General features: G+C 44.5%; 2 protein-coding genes and 1 long non-coding RNA gene across 3 annotated transcripts; all 3 read left to right on the top strand.

Moving 5' to 3' along the window:
* Nucleotides 1–7,076: 7,076 nt before the first annotated feature.
* On the top strand, nt 7,077–8,877 carry LOC147984002 (uncharacterized). Its single transcript, XM_087543265.1, has 5 exons — nt 7,077–8,040; nt 8,132–8,305; nt 8,398–8,508; nt 8,592–8,658; nt 8,773–8,877. Exons 1-5 carry the CDS (start codon nt 7,721–7,723, stop codon nt 8,788–8,790), a joined length of 690 nt encoding a protein of 229 aa, XP_087399391.1. The 5' UTR covers nt 7,077–7,720; the 3' UTR covers nt 8,791–8,877.
* A 1,584-nt stretch (nt 8,878–10,461) lies between these two features.
* LOC147984001 (uncharacterized) lies at nt 10,462–11,295 on the top strand. Its single transcript, XR_015615790.1, has 2 exons — nt 10,462–10,773; nt 10,880–11,295. It is a non-coding gene; the product is annotated as an uncharacterized LOC147984001 (long non-coding RNA).
* Nucleotides 11,296–14,408: 3,113 nt separating this feature from the next.
* Nucleotides 14,409–16,570, top strand: LOC125530337 (GDSL esterase/lipase At1g28600). The gene is made up of 5 exons (XM_087543264.1): nt 14,409–14,720; nt 14,842–15,048; nt 15,154–15,305; nt 15,750–16,023; nt 16,130–16,570. Exons 1-5 carry the CDS (start codon nt 14,462–14,464, stop codon nt 16,360–16,362), a joined length of 1,125 nt encoding a protein of 374 aa, XP_087399390.1. The 5' UTR covers nt 14,409–14,461; the 3' UTR covers nt 16,363–16,570.
* Nucleotides 16,571–19,168: the final 2,598 nt, after the last annotated feature.

The following is a 19,168-nucleotide window of genomic DNA, read 5'->3' as shown; positions in this document are numbered from 1 at the left end:
CCTGGGCCATCGTCGATTTCTTCCGACCAACCATCAATGTCGAAAGAAAGGCAAGCATTTCAAAGGCGAGGCAGATCACCGGAAGAAGCCCGCCATGCGCACCGGTGATCACGTGCTTACTATGGTCAATGATTTACACTACGTAATCTTTGGAAAGGGTCCCGGTGGACTAGCTGTTCCGAATGACGCTGAGGGACACGCACCCATGTGGAAGAAGAAATCTATATTTTGGGACCTACCCTACTGGAAAGACCTAGAGGTCCGCTCCTCAATCGACGTGATGCACGTGACGAAGAACCTTTGCGTGAACCTGCTAGGCTTCTTGGGCATGTATGGGAAGACAAAAGATACACCTGAGGCACGAGAGGACCTGCAACGTTTGCACGAAAAAGATGGCATGCCTCCGAAGCAGTATAAATGTCCTGCCAGCTACGCTCTTACGAAAGAAGAGAAAGAAATCTTCTTTGAATGCCTGCTCAGTATGAAGGTCACGACTGGCTTCTCGTCGAATATAAAGAGAATAATAAATATGCCAGAGAAAAAGTTTCAGAATCTAAAGTCTCATGACTGCCACATGATTATGACGCAACTGCTTCCGGTTGCATTGAGGGGGCTTCTATCGGAAAACGTCCGATTAGCCATTGTGAAGCTATGTGCATTTCTCAATGCAGTCTCTCAGAAGGTGATCGATCCAGAAATCGTACCAAGGCTAAGGAGTGATGTGGCGCAATGTCTTGTCAGTTTCGAGTTGGTGTTCCCACCATCCTTCTTCAATATCATGACGCACGTCCTAGTTCATCTAGTCGATGAGATTGTCATCCTGGGGCCCGTATTTCTACACAATATGTTCCCCTTTGAGAGGTTCATGGGAGTCCTAAAGAAATATGTCCGTAACCGCGCTAGGCCAGAAGGAAGCATCTCCATGGGCCATCAAACAGAGGATGTTATCGGGTTTTGTGTTGACTTCATTCCTGGCCTTAACAAGATAGGTCTCCCTAAATCGCGATATGAGGGGAGACTGACTGGAAAAGGCACTCTTGGAAGAGACTCAATAATATGCAGGAACGGATATTCTTGGTCTCAAGCACACTACACAGTTCTACAGAACTCTACCTTGGTGACCCCGTATGTAGATGGACACAAGAACAGTCTGCGCTCCAAACACCCGGAGCAGTGCGACGACTGGATTACATGTGAACACATCAGGACTTTCAGCAGTTGGTTGGAAACACGTCTCAGAGGTGACAACACTGTTTGTGATGAGTTGTACTTGTTGTCCAGGGGACCATCTTTGACTGTATTGACTTACAAAGGATACGAGATAAATGGGAATACATTTTACACGATCGCCCAAGATCAAAAGAGCACCAACCAAAACAGCGGTGTCCGCTTTGATGCAGCAACCGAGAGCGGAAAGGACACATATTATGGTTACATAGTGGACATATGGGAACTTGACTACGGACCTGATTTTAAGGTCTCTTTGTTTAAGTGCAAATGGGTCAATCTGTTAGGTGGCGGGGTACAGGTAGACCCACAGTACGGAATGACAATAGTGGATCTGAAAAATCTTGGGTACACTGACGAACCGTTCGTCCTAGCCAATGATGTGGCATAGGTTATCTATGTGAAGGACATGTCTACCAAACCGAGAAAAAGAAAAGATAAGGAAGCGAATACATCATACGATGAGCCAAAGCGCAACATAGTTCTTTCAGGAAAAAGGGACATCCTGGGAGTGGATGGCAAGACAGACATGTCTGAAGATTATGAAAAGTTTCATGAAATTCCTCCCTTCAATGTCAAGGCTGACCCAAGCATCCTGATAAACAATGAAGATTATCCATGGTTACGGCGCAATAAGCAAATGACACAAGCGAAGAAAAAGTGAAGACTTTCTCCCGCAACTATTATGATGATACCATGCCAAATTTGTAACAGACGAACATGCTACCATTGTTTGTTTTGTACATGCACATGCTATGTGGGTGAAATTATGATACCATCCCAACTTTCAACTTTTTCAGAGTTCATTTGAAATGCTTTCATGTCTTATGGTTCGAAACTTTGATACTTCGAAAGTGATTGTCCATTTTGTACACGAAGTGCATCAAGTTTTTGTCATAACCCTCTCTACTTTTTGGAACATGCTATGTGGGTGAAATGATGATACCATGCCAACTTTCAACCTTTTCAGAGTTCATTTTGAAATGCTTTCCAATTTCAGAGTCATTTAGCTCAAAGAATGAATTAATAGCAAACAGAATGAACTACAAAACTTTTATGAAAATAAAAACAATCAATTAAAATATTATGTTATGATCAACTAAAATAAAACTATAATATTCTTCAATAGCAAAAGGAATATAATTTTGTGACCTAAAATCAAACTATAAGTATTTAATTGTAAGTATAAATAAAAATAAATAGCAAAGAAGAAAAAAATTCTATTTTTATAGTAAAGTTATTCATAAACTAGTGATTCACACAAATTTTTAAAAATTCAAATTTAAACTATTCAAAATTTAAAACTAATGGCACTAACAGAAAGTTTATAATTTTTGTGACCTAAAATCAAAAAGAAATCACTAAAAAACTATAAGTATTTAGTTGTAAGTATAAATAAAAAATAAATAGAAAAAAATTCTATTTTTCTAGTAAAGTTATTCATAAACTAGTGATTCACACAAATTTTTAAAAATTCAAATTTAAACTATTCAAAATTTAAAACTAATGGCACTAACAGAAAGTTTATAATTTTTGTGACCTAAAAGCAAAAAGAAATCACTAAAAAACTGTAAGTATTTAGTTGTAAGTAGAAATAAAAAAAATAAAAAGCAAAAAAATGTAGAAATAAAAAAGAAAAAACCAAAAAAATGCCTCCTACTGGGCCTCCACGGCCTAAATACGACTAGAAACCCTACATGGGCCAGGATTCAGGCCCGCAGAAGGCTCAATAGGCCCACAGGCAGTAGCAAGTTTAGGCCCGAAAGCCTGCATTAGAGAGGAGCTCGAATGGGGAGGCACACCCGCGCTTATAAACCAGTGCCGGCGCCCTTCAGCTAGCGATGTGAGACTAAACTTTTGGGCGCGGGGCAGCAAAGGCCATTGGTCCCGGTTGGTAGCACCAACCGGGACTAAAGGGGGCATTGGTCCCGGTTCGTGGCACCAACCGTGACCAATGCCCCCCTTTAGTCCCGGTTGGTGCCACCAACCGGAACCAAAGGCCGCCGCTTCCCGCCCTTTCGGCTGCTGAAAATTGGCCTTTGGTCCCGGTTCGTGGCACCAACCGGGACCAAAGAGGGGCATTAGTCCCGGTTGGTGTCACGAACCGGGACCATTGCTCTGGCTATATAAGCCAACACTTGTGAAATTTTGGCCAACCGCTCCCATTCGCCCCCAGGCCGTTCGTCGTCGTCCTCGCCGCCCCGAGCCCGTCGTCGCCCCGCGCCGTCGCCCCGCGCCCGCCGCGCGCCGCCCCGAGCCCGTCGTCGCCCCGCGCCGCCCCTTCCCTGACCCCGTCGCCGTCGCCGTCGCCCCGCCCCGTCCCCGAGCCCGTCGTCGAGCCCGTCGTCGCCCCGCCCCGTCCCCGAGCCCGCCCCGCCCCGTCCCTCGCCTGCCCCCGCGCTGTGAGCCGCCGCCCGGCTCTGTTTTTTTATTTTTATTACTTTAATTTTTTTGTTCATATGTGATGTATATGTGTATGTGGCTATAATGTATATGTGTATGTGAACAATGCAAAATATTGTTTTTTAGAAAAATTAGGATTTTTTTCTGTTCTTAGATTTTTTTGGTGATATTAATTATTGTAAATATGCAAATGTTTGTATATTCATATGAACAATGAATTAGGCAATACTACTTCTTGTATTTTTAAGAAGGAAGAAGAAGAAAAAGAATGAGAGGAAAAAGGAAATAAGAAGAGGAAGAAAGGAGAAGAAGAGGGGAGAGGAAGAAGAGGAGAAATAAATAAGAAGAAGAAAAAAGAAGAAAAAGAAGAGGAGAAGAAGAAAGGAATAGAGGAGAAAAGATTTTTCTCTTCTTCTCCTCTATTCCTTTCTTCTTCTCTTTTTTTTCTTCTTTTTTTTCTTCGACACATGGGGGGTCGAGAACGCCCGACATTCATGAGAGAGGCAAGGAAGAAGGGGAAGAAGAGGGAGAAGAAGAGGAGAGGAAGAAGAGGAAGTCTTCTCCTCTATTCTTTCTTCTCTTCTTTTTTCTTCTTCTTCTTCTTCCTCTTTATTTTATCGGGAACGAGGGTCGTCGAGAGGTCGTGGAGCGGTAGAGGAGAAACCCTAAATATAAAGTATCGTCGATGTGAGATACATGTACCGTCGGTGTCGGACACTACACCCACATCCCACAAGTGGCGCGGGCTTCGACGCCCACGTCACTTGTGGGACGTGGATGTAGTGTCCGACACCGAAGGCCACATGTATCTCACACCCACGATACTTGCTAGCTATTTAGGGTTTCCTCTACCGAAAAGAAGAGGAGAAATAAATAAGAAGAAGAAAAAAGAAGAAAAAGAAGAGGAGAAGAAGAAAGGAATAGTGGAGAAGAAGAGAAAATAGAATATTCTATTTTCTCTTTTCTCCACTATTCCTTTCTTCTTCTCCTCTTTTTTTTCTTCTTTTCTTCTTCTTCTTCTTCTTCTTCTTATTCTTATTAGCCGGAAGTAGAGAGAGGTTTCCTAGTGTCAAAGTATTGAAGAAATCCATGCCTTCATCATTAGCCGGAAGTAACTAGGGCATGTTGGTACGAAGTTCTGCAAAGTTGTTCTGGAATGGAGTCCCGGATAGAATAATCCGCCTTTTGGTACGAATTCAGCAAAGGCCTTCCAAATAGCGATATTCGGAAGGCTCTTGCTGAACTTTGTACCAAAAAGCGAATTATCCTATCTGGGACTCCGTTCCAGAACAACTTTGAAGAGCTTCGTACCATCATGCACATGTTACTTTCGCCTAATGATGAAGACATGGTTTTGTTGAATCCCTTGACACTAGGCAACCTCCCGACCCCTCGGCGATCCTATCGAACATGGGAGGAAGAAGAGGATAAAAAAAGAAGAGGAAGAAGAAAAAAAGAGGAGAAGAAAGAATAGATGTAGTGTCGTCGTTGTCGATATATACCCCCTCCCGATAGCTTACTATGATTAGGTAGCTAGTTCTACGTTTGGCACTAATATATCCATCTGTCATGTTTGAATAATAATTGCCATGTTGTAAATATTTGTAGAAACTATGGACACCGCCCTAGACGAAGCAACAAAAGAAGCGTTGTTGAGGGACATAATCGTAGAAGGAAGTGATGCCATCTCGTTGTTTCTCAACGAAACCGATGGTCTGGAAGGAGAGGGTGAACAAGCTGGCTACGGTGACCTAATGCCGGTGCAAGAAGAAGAACATGAGGACGGCTCCGGTGACCCAATGCCGGTGCAAGAAAGAGACCGTGATGACGGCTCCGGTGACTGAACCGAGTCCGGCCAGGTATATATATTAGTTAAGCCTATGCTGACTAGCTGATTGATGCATTCATTGTTTTGGTATGTACACATATTAATTAAGTCTTTGTTCTTTTTTCTAGCCCTCCGAATCGAGCACAACTTCGGTAAAGAGACGAGGCCCGAAGAAAAAGTTGAGCTCGGATGAAAAGTTTGAGATCATAGCAATCGCGCCCGACGGCCAACCTATTGAACCCCTCCGGACAAAGAGCGCATTTGTTGCTCAGTGCGGGGTTCTGGTTAGGGACAAGATCCCGATAAGCATCCAGCAATGGTTTAAGCCGGCTACAGAAGACCCTGAGGTGTCTTATGTCAATGATATGCAGAAAAATGATCTTTGGACTGAGCTGAAGTCAAATTTCACCCTACCGCCTGAGGATAATCCAGAGAACCCAGTTAAAGAGAAATTAATCAAGTCTTTTGCTCTGAAGAGGATGGCAGAACTATTCAGGAGGTGGAAGAAAGAACTGAATAAGTTTGTCGAAAATAATGAGACACCAGAATTCAAGGGCAGATATGAGAAGATCAGAGATTACTGGCCCGCATTTGTGGCCCACAAGACATCAGAAAAGAGTAAGAAGATGTCGGCGACAAACAAGCAAAATGCTGCGAAGAAGAAGCTTCACCATGGCACGGGGTCAGGTGGCTACCTCGTAGCCCGGCCTAAGTGGTCCAAGACTGAGAATGATCTGGTTCATAAAGGGATCGAACCAGAGACAATTAACTGGCCAAACCGTTGCAGGACTTGGTTCTTCGGGGCTGGCGGAACACTGGACCCTGTAACAGGGAAGTGCATTTGGACGAACGATCAAATGGACATACTAGTCAGTAAGCTTAAGCAGTATATCGAAGCAGCGCAGGAAGGGACGTTCTTTCCAGACAGAGAGAACGACGAGCTCACAATGGCCCTCGAGAATCCTGAGCATCCTGGACGGACACGAGGCACGCCAGGCTCCATTCCGTGGAAGGTTGGGTTTCCGGACGCAGGCGGTTACAAATCCCATGAGAGGAGGAAAAAAGTGCAGCAGACCCAAATACAGGCGCTGCAAGCAAGGGTAGACGCGATAGAGGAACGAGAAGCAAATCGCAGCAAACGTACTGCCGAAGCCCCCCCCCCCCCGAAGCTACCCCGCCATCTCAGCGCAGAAGCAGCGTGGCTTCCACCGAGCTGCTTCAGCTGGAGCATGCCTTGACGGCTCCTGCCAGCTATCCCGTGGATGCTATAACGGAGTCTCAAAATTGCCACCTTATGACGCAATGGATGAATTTGAAGGTCAAGGCGGCTGTTGGCTCTGTTTATCCTACTGAACCCGGCGCAACTTTTCACTGCCGACCGATTCCAGAAGGATATGCTAGGGTGATGGTGGATGAGATAACGGAGGGATTTGAGGACCTCCAGCTTGACCACCCTACCGGTGAAGGGGAGACTCGGCTGGGGTCTGCTCTGAAGACTCCATGCCTATGGCGGAAGGAGCTCATCAACCTTCCGAACTGGACGCCACCGCCTCCTCCTCCTCCTCCGGCGAGTCAGGGCACTCCGCCTCCACCGCCTCCTCCTCCGGCGAGTGACGATCAGGGCCCTCGGCCGGCTCCTTCTCCGGCGCGTGGCGGCACTCCGCCTCCTTCTCCGCCTGCGCCGACACGCCCGAGCAGCCAGCCCCTCCTTCTCCGCCTCGTCAGCAAGGGCGGAAGAGACCTACCGCCGCTCCAGCTGCTCCAGCGCGTCGTAGTCCTTCTCCTCCGCCGCTTAAGCAAGTAAAGAAGACAACCGCTCCATCTGCTCGGTCGGCGTCTAGCAGTACAACCAGAGGCGGGAGGACATACAGATTCGGTCCTTCTCTGAAGACTCCAGAGAAGTTACCATATGAGAGGACCCTGGAGGAGAACGCCGAGATCGCGCGAGAAGAAGTGAGGAACTTCTTTGAAGGGGTGAAAGCAAAGAAACATCCACCTCCGGAGGAGAAGGTAGATCAGGTGAAAGTGAAGCGCACTCTGGCTGCCCTGACAAAACCACCGAAGTCTGATCCGCCGAAAGGAAACTATGACCGCATTATTGGAAAGGAATTTGCCGAAGCGGAGCGGTCGGGAAGTACTGTCAGTGATCAAAGGCTGAAAGAACGTCGAGCTGGGAAACAAATTGCCCAGCTCGGCGAACAAGCGAAGCAATCGTGCCCCCCGCTCAAGGTGCCTAGCCACAACGTCGATAATGATCCGAGGATGGTGCACGGTTATAGCAATCTTGCAGATTACCTGCCCGACGAAGTACATTATGAACCCATGGAGGTGCAAATACAAAGATACGAGTACGGGAAGCCTCTCGTCAAAGATGAAAGATCTCTATCAACGATGATGCGAAGATTGCATGATTGGTACTTGAAAATCTGCAGAGACTCTGGGGGGAGGAGTATTTTGTATGTGAAAGTTAAAAATGAGCATGACCTCGTTGGAATTGATCTGTTGCCTGTTCCATTTGAGGAGTTCTATCAGTTTTTCAATCAATTGGCCCTCGATAAAACAACGGTCGCCTGCTACTGTCTGTAAGTAGTACTACTTCTGTCATTAAGTTTCTCTATATAGCTTAGCTCTTTCATTGCACGTATTTATAATCATCCTCACTATATTATGCAGATTGAAGATCGCCGAATTGAAGAAAAGACAAGTCGGTGATATTGGGTTCATTAACACACATCTCATAGATGCAACTCAGGTTAAACTTCATGCCGCAGCTACCGAGACCAACTTGCTACGATCGTTCGTAATAAATCAAAACAAAGATATAATACTCTTTCCTTACAACTTCAGGTGAGTGTTACTGTCTTGTGCGTATTCGGTTTCCCTTATATATTAGTCAAGGTTATAGTAATGTAATTCATGAGTTATGCATGTGTGTGCAGTTTCCACTATATTCTCCTAGAGATTAAGCTTGAGCAAGGAGTAGTAACCGTCTTGGACTCTAAACGAAAAGATCCCAAGGAGTATGCGGACATGACTGAAATCCTCAAGAAGTAAGTTAAATCGATCATTATCCACCATATCAGCAACTTTGTTCATTTCCTGATATCAAGTAATTGTTTTCTTTGTCCGGCAGGGTTTGGAGAAAATTCACCAAAACAGTTCCGGGACTGCCGAAGGAGCTGGAATTTAGACACCCAAAAGTAAGTACTATAGTAGCATGTTCCGCGCATCTCCTAGTGATTCAAGCGCTAGTTTTATCAATACCATTTAGCATTCTTGCTTATCAGTTTGATTGACCTCTATTTCTTGTAAAGTGGTTGTGGCAGGAATAAGGGAATGATTTCTGTGGATACTACATCTGCGAGTCCATCCACCACACGACCTGTGAGCGAGGCGGGTACTCTAACGAACAATATGAAGTACGTAAATAACAACATTCACAATTTTATTTTATTACCATCATTTGTGTTGAGTTTCATTCATTTATATATATATATATATATATATATATATATATATATATATATATATATATATGTATTGACCCCCTTCTTCAAATTAGATGTTTCGGAAGCGGGATGAACTCCTAGCACCAGCTCGCATGCGAGCAATTCAAGAGGAATTGGCGGCATTCTTTCTTGACCACGTGATCCCTGAAGACGGAGAATTCTATGTGGACCCTGAGTCCGTATGATTATATTTGTAAGAGATAATTATTGTATATATGTAGCCGGTAGTGTCAGATGGATATACGAGAACTTGTTGTTCGACCAATCTCTCGGAGAAGGAGAGGTGGTCGATATCACTTCTCTCTGTATATATGCATATATGTTCATGACGATCTTCTGTTTCCTTCGTTTGCTTACTAGCTAGCTAGCGTGTCTAGTCCTCTCTATATACGTATGTATAGTACGTAGCGTCGACCAAGCACGGACATAACAGAGGACACTTCTCTCTATTAATTATAACTAGCTAACACAATATATGAAACACCTAAATTAACCCCCCAAAACCCCCACCCCCCCCCCCCTCTTCAAAAAAAAACAAAAACCCCAGCCACAGAAGTGCTGACGCGTGGATGCCTATTGGTCCCGGTTGGTGCCACCAATCGGGACCAAAGGGTCTCCACGTGGGCAGTGCGCAGAGCCCAGTCAGGAGACCCTTTGGTCCCGGTTGGTGCCACGTGGAGGGCCTTTAGTCCCGGTTCTGGATTGAACCGGGACTAAAGGGGGGAGGTATTAGTACCGACACTTCAGTCCCGGTTCCGGAACCGGGACTATAGGCCCTTTTTCTACCAGTGTACTCGAGTCCGTGCTCGAGTTCGGCTACATCCTTTCGGCTTTTGTCACTGGCGGCTACCATGGCGGACGTGTAGGCGGCGCGCGGTGAGCGTCTGGTGCGGTCGGGCTCGTCGGGTGCGCGCGGGACGTGCGGGACGCACTGGTGCGGTCGGGCTCGTCGGGCGCGTCGGGTGCGTGCGGGACGTGCGGGGCGCCAAGGGACGCCGGGCATATGTCACCGACGGAGAAGGAGCTCGGCGTGTGTCGTCAAAGTCGTGATGGAGCACGGTGCGACCGGCGTCGTTGCGCCAGATTGGGTCCACGGGCTGGGTCACGCTCGTAACGACGACAACAACCGAAGCTGCAACAACTCCGACGATGGCGAAGTCAAAATTAAGAGGAGAATGTTAGGAATGATCTTGACATGCAGGATGGAGGCGGTCGTCTGGCCGCGTGAGTGGGCTGCCGAGACTTACGTCGTGCCTTTGGCCAGTTGGCGCAACGTTGGTGTGCTGGCCGACAGCAGCGGCTGGGCCATGCATGTGCGAGTTGCATGGATCAGTTAGTTGGCGTCCTCGTGGAGGGATACAAGGAGTTAGTTGCAGGTGGTTAGTGCCAACGTAGTGGCCGGGATGTACGCGAGTTAGTGGTGTGCTAGGTCATAGGCCTTGGGTGCTGGGCTATATAAGCCGATGTATTGTGTTTTGTTCGGTTTGAGCGGTGTGTAGCCATGTAGCCAGTGTAGGGAAGAAAAGGATTGAGGTGTTCGTACGCCCGTGGCGGCATTCGTGCGCCGGCCGAAAAATCTTATGTCTACTGTTCTTCTTCTTCCACCTCCATTTGAGTGAGAGGAGAGGTAGCTAGAGGGCTGCGGTTCCAACAGCCTGAAGAGTGTTAACAGGTTGGGCCGCTACCGCAACTCTCTCCTCCGTCAACAGGTCAAGATGCTCCGATACAAGTACCCACATACTAAGATCGTTGCCGCCGAATTCTACAAACCTTTCCTTACATTTTTAGATATGCCGGGAGATTTTGGTGAGCTAGTCATTTATGGTAAATTTAAGTCTTCTATAGTTCAAAATTAAAGTAGCACAATGAAAACAAATATGTAACCTTTTAATCTCCTCATGGCATCTTGCAGGACTGAATAGCAGCACAACCCTCCTTGCCTGTTGTGGTGCAGGAGGCCCCCCTTATAACTACGACTTCAACGCAGGATGCGGCCTGCCGGGTGTGAAGGCGTGCGCAGATCCATCTCAGGCGCTTCATTGGGATGGTTTCTACCTCACGGAATCCGCCTACAGAGCCATTACTGATGGATGGCTCCATGGCCCATACGCGGATCCACCGATATTGCACATTGCACGCTAGTACACCTATAGTGTGTCTCTTATTCGCCTAAAACGGCATGTATACTAGAGTTAAAAATTCAGATCCGCCGGCATGGGTAAATTTCTGTCTATGTATGTATCTGGCTTGAAGCAATCATCCATTTAACTAAACTAGCAGGGAAATCTGTGTGTTTGTGTGGTTAAACTTAATACATATTTTTCTACATGTTGTTTTGTATTTTCCCCGCACTCACTGATATAAAATTTCAACAACATTATTTTCTATACGAATATGCTCACATAAAATTATATAGAATATAATAATGTTGAAAAAAAGTAGTGACAAATATAAGTATATTATTTTCACTTAAAACAACATAAACTTTATATATTAAGAAAATCTCTCCCTCTCTCTCTCTCTCCCCGTTTTTGAAAACAAAACCTATAAATTTTTTTTTGAAGTCAAATGGTGCCAAGTTTGAACAAGTTTATAGAAAAACTATCAATAAATATGATACCAGGTTAATATAATGAGAAACATATATAATATATATTTAGTACTCCCTTTGTCCCGTAATTTAAAGACACGATTTTCTATCAATAAATATGATACCAAGTTAATAGTTCGCATTGCTTTTCATGAAAGCCAAACTTTACAAACCTTGACCAAGTTTAAAGACAAGATTTTCTATATATAAAATACCAAACATATACAATTTAAGTATATTTCATGATGAATCTAACGGTAGTAATTTGGTATTCTAGATGTTAATAAATATTTATTTAACCTTGACCAAAGTTTACAAGGTTTGATTTTAAGAAAAATAAAATCTAATACACACTATGTATTGGGACGGAGAGAGTATTTTAGTTGTTGAAGGTTTTTCCTACAAACATGGTCAAACTATCCACCGGCTGACTTTAAAAAATAACAGGCCTTCTTTAATTTCAAGATGGACGGAGAATCTCACTTGCCCTTCTATCACAACATAGTTATAATAATAAATGAGACCAAGTCACATGATTGAGGAGTAGATATATAGTCAGTCATCATCTGGGTTCAGGACTTCAGGCCCATTTGAATTTAAACTAGTAGATCGCCAGGGAATCTCCTTTGTATTGACTAGAAAGAGAATGTTCCCTCAAAAAAAGAATAGAAAGAAAAGGTGATTATCAAATTGTCATACTTATACCATTTGATTAAGTAAAATTATTATTCAGTTGTCGGTTCTAACTAGCAATAATTTTTCTTGCAATACACCTATACAATATTATATTTATGTATATAATTGCAATGCAAATATAATAGTATCGGAGGAAAATCCCTGTATTTTTTGATACATTTCTAGTCAAAACTTTAAAACCCTGACTACATGCTTAACCATATGTGCCTTATATTTCCAGATCAAGTGACTCAGTTTTTAAAAATATATTTTTCATTTATTCGGTTGATACAAATTACATATATTTCTTTTGATAATTTGCCTTATATTTCCGTATGACATGAATACGATGGCTTTTGTTGATTAGTTGATGATATCAGCAGTGATGCCACGACATGCGTATGATACGGCGATTGACTTCTGTGAGCTGTGCATTCTTATTCTAATACTACAACAAACCTGATGGCAAACATGTAAGGATCGTTTTCACGTCTGGTCGTACGTTAGAACTAGGATCCACTAGATAATTAGTGCATGAGATTATTTAGCCTAATGTGTCTGAATGTTGTAGCTTCTTGGCCTCTTGTTTTAGTACTAGCGGCCAAGAAGCGTGGCGCACGCCGCGCCCGTGACTGATTCCATCTGTTATTTTCCAAAATAAGCAGGAAAAGAACATGTATTACTCCAGAAAATGAAATAAAAAGAAGAACACACTAACTGATTTAACAAATTAAGTAAACTGGCTGGCCTATTAATATTTTTTCATCAGCACATATTTTCCCCCTTCGTAAGAAAAAATGTGATGGACGCGGTAGCATTATGCATTTGGATTCATTCTCATATGGCCTATTTGATCAACAGTGAGATCGGACGGGATTGTTACCAATGCGTAGACCCTATAGTAGGTAAATATTTCTTGTCCAGTTTGTGCATCTTTTTCACCTACATTTCATATCCAGATCCTACTCGGCACTCTTTCATTCTCTCTCAACCATGGATTTATTTAATAAAAAAATCAAATTTAAAATTTTGTAAGTAGTTTAAACCCCAAAACTGTCATGGCGTAAAAATGAATAGTAATTGGTGGAGAGCTTATTTTAACGCAATATCTGTGAATGGCTAATCTGGTAATAGGACGTTCAACCAAATGCGGGTGCATATTCAGTCGTGTTAACGATATTACTATCAAGTTGGTGTGGGGGGGTATATAATAGTCACATGAATGACCAATTGTGGCAAATTAACACATTTCATCATATTTTGCATTCAAGGTGTACACAATAACGGCAATTTCCTCTTTTCGCACAACTCAACCCTGCTTCTATTTCTTGCTGAGCAAGTCAGACTTATGAACTAGTCTACTCCCTAGTTGTAATTTTCAATGGTATTCCACTTTCTAGGTTTTAATTTTCATCAAGGTGTCATTAATTAGCTACGTAATAAAGCAAAAAATGCTACCCATTTTCAAGGAAGACCAAAACTACAGTGGAATTATTTAAATTGTTAAATTTGTTGTCAGAGAGAGAGAGAGAGAGAGAGAGAGAGAGGGAGGGAGGGAGGGAGGGAGGGAGGGAGAAGGCCTGCATAGTTTTAGTGTGGGCCGGAATACAAGTTGTTCCTCACAAAGCAAAATTTATTCTAAAGAAAAGCATAGAAAATGATCACGTTTTATCGTACAAGTGTACGCCACACAATTCCTCTTTGCGTCAAAGTCACCCTGCTTTTTTTTTTTGCTGAGAAAGTCACTCCCCGAAATGGTCCACTTCCTAGTTGTAAATTTCCATGATACTTCACTTTGTAGTTCTAACTGTTGATAAGATGTCACTGGTTACGTAGTAATGCAAAAAGCTACTCGAAAAGGGGCCAAAACTACAATGAAATCATTTAAACTGTTACATTTGTTCTAGTCGTAAAGAGAATTTGGGTGCATAGTCACTACTCAAATCTCACAATCTACAACTCATATTTTCTTAAATAGTAAGTGCCAACTTGATGAGTCAGTTAGTAAGAAGATATACCTGTACATTCGTAGAAAATGCACACCAAACACACATTTGGTTGACTGGAACATCATCATATAATATGCGCATTATAATTAACCTTCTCTTTGCCTTGTTAAGCACGGTATGCTTGCTTATATATAGCATTTGGAGACCAAAGCATGGAATCCCCAACTAACAAGCAGGAAGCAGCTAGCAAGCGTTGCTACAGCAGCGCAAGCAACCAAGTATGAGGCCACCTCACGCAGCGCTCCTCTTGCTATTCATCCTAGCGTACTTCCGCGGTGCCTACTCCAGTGTCAGCCAGAGCCGTTTCACATCCATAATCAGCTTCGGCGACTCCTTCGCCGACACCGGTAATTTGGTCATGTGGGCTGATCCTGTCCTTCCCGGCCCTCAACCGCTCAAGAACCTCCCGTACGGCGAGACCTTCTTCGGCCGTCCCACCGGACGTGCCACCGACGGCCGCCTTGTGCTGGACTTCATCGGTAAACACCTACATATGCACTGCCAAACTTGTTGAACTACTGTTAATCTTGCTGCCTAATTAAAAGGAGAAAGAGAGGGAGATAGATTACATATATAATTAATGGTTGCTTCATTTTCCAGCCGAAGCTCTAGGTCTGCCTTTCGTGCCGCCTTACCTTGACAAGGGGGGCAACTTCTCCGCCGGAGTAAACTTCGCCGTGGTAGGAGCGCCGGCTCTAACCCTGACATACCTGCAGGGACAGAATTTGACCGTGAACCCTCCTATCAATAGTTCCCTCCATGATCAGCTCCTGTGGTTCCAGAAACTCAAGCCTTCGCTCTGCAAGGGTAGGCTGCTAATTAAATATCAGTCCTTAATCACACCATTTTCAGAAAGCACTGTGATTATGTTCAAGTAATTTACCTGATCATACCTACGTCGTCGATGTGCAGGACAAGGTACTGATTGCTTCCGGAGCTCCCTGTTTGTCATGGGAGAGTTTGGAGCAAATGACTACAGGAGCTTCCTTGTGTCCAACAGGACTGTGGAACAAGCCACAGCTTATGTTCCCCAAATCGTTGACACCATCTCCCAAGGCCTAGAGGTACTATGTTGTGCACATAATAGATGGAAAGTCCATTCTTCCTTTAATTCCCACAATTTACTTCTCCCTCAACATGTTTTCTTTTGACTTTATATTCCTCAACACAATACTTGTCTATCTTATCGCCTTAACTTTTGTACTATATGCTGGTTGCGTCGCCATGACCATATCCAAACCAGTTGGAAATTTATGTTCTTGATTATGTGGCTAGGATCAATGGGGTTCTGGCCTGCAAAAATTAGACATTTTTTCAGCATTCTAGGTGTCAATGTTTTTCTCCACAAAGTTGGTCAAAGTTTATGAGATTTGACTTTCTAAAAAATCTATATGTATGCACTACATTATGGAATGGAAGGAGTACAAAGAATGGATGATAGGTCTATTCTTTTTGCTAACACTTGTATATGACTCACGATAAACTGATGAGTGGGCAATCCTCTGCAGGTACTGATCCGGCACGGTGCCAAGTACATCGTTGTGCCAGACATCTTCCCACTTGGCTGCGTACCCACAGTGCTCACAAAGCTTGCTAGCCCAAACAAGGTGGATTACTATCGGAACGGATGCCTGAAGAGTGCGAACAGGCTGGGGCGCTACCACAACTCTCTCCTCCGCCAGCGGATCAAACTGCTCCGGCACAAGTACCCCCATGCGAAGATCATTGCCGCTGAGTACTACCGACCCGTCCTTGCATTTCTAGATATGCCGGGGCATTTTGGTGAGTTGGTCCTTCCTGATTAATTTAGGTCTTCCGCAGTTCAAAATTAAAGTAGCATCACAAGAGCAAAGATGTAACCTTTCAATTTCCCCATGGCATCTCGCAGGACTGAACAGCAACACAACCCTCCTCACCTGTTGTGGTGCCGGAGGACCTCCTTATAACTACGACTTCAACTCGGAGTGCGGGTGGCCAGGTGTGATGGCGTGTGCAGATCCATCTCAGGCCCTTCAATGGGATGGTTTCCACCTCACGGAGTCTGCCTACAGGGCCGTTGCTGATGGGTGGCTCCATGGCCCTTACGCGGATCCACCGATAATGCATGTTGCACGCCCATAATTTCTTTCCTACTGGCCTAAAACACATGTGTACTAGAGTTGAAAATTCAGATTCACGGGCATGCATAAATTTACGTCTCTCTATGTATTGGCTTGAAGCAATTATCCATTTAACTAAACTAGCGGGACAACCCGTGCATTTGTGTGGTTGATTTTAATACATATTAGAAGGGATGAGCGCGCTTTGCTGCGCTGTTGGGTTTTCGTAATCATTTTACTCTATCTGCTTCAAAATATTGTGTATTTGTTTTTTAAAAAGTCAAAACTTTTTAAGTTTGACCGGAAATCATTAGATTCATCATGAATTGAATTTCCAACTTCTTTCTATTTAGTATTGTGGATGTCGATATTTTAGGTACAAGATGACCATTTTTAATACATGATAAATATTTCTTAAATATGCAATGAACATTTCTAATGCATAATTATTTTTTGTCAAATTAAAAAGATAATGAGTTTTCCAAGTATATATTTTTATAACATTTTCAGAATATATAGAAAAAAGAACCCAAAAGGGTTTAAAACAGAAGAAAAACATGTGACGAGGCTCGGAGAAAACCAATCGTGCTTCATGGACCGTACCCAACACGTCTCCTCGCATATGTGGCGAGCTTTGTTTGGTAGGATATAGATGCTTGCACCAGAACGTGGATGACAATGATGTACGTATACGTGTTGGAATAAATGGGCTAGACCCAATTAAAGGTTAGAATTGAAGATAAGTCATGTGGGTGGAAGGCATATGGGGGTTTAGTTGGATACCACCCCGGCAGGGATGGCAAAGATCAATGTATATGTTGTAGGGGGGGAATAACCAGAAAGTAGGCACACTCACAGCTACCGCCAGGGATGAGGCAAGAAACTTCCTTAGTGCGTCGGCTATGATAGTACAAGTGATGAAAGATTCGGAGGTGCTAAAAGCTCTGGCTTGCCACAAGGTTTTTGCCTTGGCCGAAGACCTGCTATTATCACATGTGACCGCTTAGCAGTTGTCAACAACTTGATGGAAGAAGCACTTGGACGTTATGGCCAGATCGTCCGTGAAGTGAAGAGCAAAGTGTCGAGCCTTGTCACGGAGGAATTCATCCATGAATATAGAGAAAGCAATGGTGACGTACATAACCTAGTATAGACATCCATCCATGAGCATCGGCATGCCCGGCACGGAAGGAAAGGGTCGGGCCTCAATCTCGTTAGCTGTCCATGCAATCTGTAAGACATGGCCTTCAACCAAATCACAAGTCATAACCACTGGGCCCTTGCATACATGCACTCATTCACATCTCAACTTTGCTCCAAAACAATCACGTCTCAACTAGGGCGATACCAAAATTTCAGTGATTTTTGATAAGCAAATAGGCAGTTTTTCGATTAAATTAATCCATGAATAAATCATGAGCATGACATTGACAGCATTGATAACACACTGGTTACAATCTAACAGAGCATGTACTACGCATACAGTAGAAATATCTACGCATATCGCTAGTACTGCTACAATAGAAAGAAACACGAGAAGGATAAACGATGTATACCCTCCAATTGGCCACGCAGCGGTGGTGGCGGCGGCAGCAGCCGCGGCATCCTCGGCGGCCTTCTTGTCGGCCTCGGCCTTCTCAGCGGCGGCACGGTCGGCGTCGGTCGACATGGTGATGACGAAAGTGATGCGGACATAGATGAACAGAAGCGAGCAGTCGCGTAATCACTACCAAAAACCTAATCGCCCCTCTCCCGTACAGGATCCGGAGAAGCGGGGTTTAGGAGGCCTGCTCTCCCGTCAACCGTGTACGCGGTGAACGGGACGGAGTCGCCGGCGGCAGCAGCAACAGAGGAACGACGTGGGCGTGGAGGCGGAGATGCGTTCTGGTTTCGTGGCGGCTAGGGTTGGCAGCGCCCCACATATATATGTGCGGCTGCGCGTGGAGAGACGTGGGCTGAACCCACATCCAAGTCGGTAGCCCACGATCCGACGTCTCAGATCGTGGCCCCACCTGTCAAAAACTCTCCATTCCTTACCGGCAAAAAGAAGCGCATAGCAAGGTTGTCAGAATCGCGATTCTGTTAGACGATTCTACGATCCAAACTAACCCCTATGATTCTACGACTTTAGTTCTTAGAATCTACATTTCTACGATCCTGATAGTGAAGATTCTACGATTTGCGATCCTACCATCGAAGCTCCGATCCGATTCAAAATCACGATTCTGACAACCTTGGCGCATAGGAGTGAGCTCGGCTCGGCTCAATCCCGCAACCCGCGGCGCGTCGTGACGAGGCGTGGCTTGGCGAGGCGAGCGGAGGAGGAGGAGTGCGCGAGGGCCTCATCTCTTCTCAAGCTCCAATGGCATGAGGAAGAGAATCCCTTATAAACCACTCCAACTCTCCTTCCACTTCCGGGGTGGGACTAAACTTCCCACCACCTTGTCATGCCACCTACATGGGCCCTTAGAGATCAAATCTGAAATTGTCATATGGGCTCTAGGCCCATCTCATATTTCAACAATCCCCCACCAAATCTCAGGGGCCCAGTTTGCCCTTTGTTCCAAACGCTGTTTTGATATACCAGCATCTCAGTGGAGACCGATTAAGGTTGAGGTCCACCTAGACCAAGTAGTTATACTCCTTCACAACTGAACAATGGACTATGCCTTGAATTGTCAGTTTGGCGTCAAGAATTTTCACCACAAGTCTCACTGATACGAGGCTGCCGAAGGCCGACCCCTCGGGTGGAGCATATTAGTCACATTCCTGGCTTGTTCATGAGCTTGCTAGAGATCACCCCAATCTCATAGACTGTGACCAGCAGT

This window comes from Triticum urartu, chromosome 2A (genome assembly GCF_056163025.1).
Source record: "Triticum urartu cultivar PI428250 chromosome 2A, HENAU_Tu73, whole genome shotgun sequence".
NCBI classification, from domain to species: Eukaryota; Viridiplantae; Streptophyta; class Magnoliopsida; order Poales; family Poaceae; genus Triticum; species Triticum urartu.
The sequence above is the reverse complement of the archived record's forward strand: the minus strand, read 5'-3'. Positions and strand labels throughout refer to the sequence as shown.

Coding starts and splice junctions, on each gene's coding strand:
- LOC147984002 (XM_087543265.1), top strand. CDS start 7,721: ATGGTGCACGGTTATAGCAATCTTGCAGATTACCTGCCCGACGAAGTA. Junction 8,306..8,397: donor CTCTTTCCTTACAACTTCAG/GTGAGTGTTACT, acceptor ATGTGTGTGCAG/TTTCCACTATATTCTCCTAG. Junction 8,509..8,591: donor ATGACTGAAATCCTCAAGAA/GTAAGTTAAATC, acceptor TTTGTCCGGCAG/GGTTTGGAGAAAATTCACCA.
- LOC125530337 (XM_087543264.1), top strand. CDS start 14,462: ATGAGGCCACCTCACGCAGCGCTCCTCTTGCTATTCATCCTAGCGTAC. Junction 15,049..15,153: donor CAAGCCTTCGCTCTGCAAGG/GTAGGCTGCTAA, acceptor GTCGATGTGCAG/GACAAGGTACTGATTGCTTC. Junction 15,306..15,749: donor CCATCTCCCAAGGCCTAGAG/GTACTATGTTGT, acceptor AATCCTCTGCAG/GTACTGATCCGGCACGGTGC.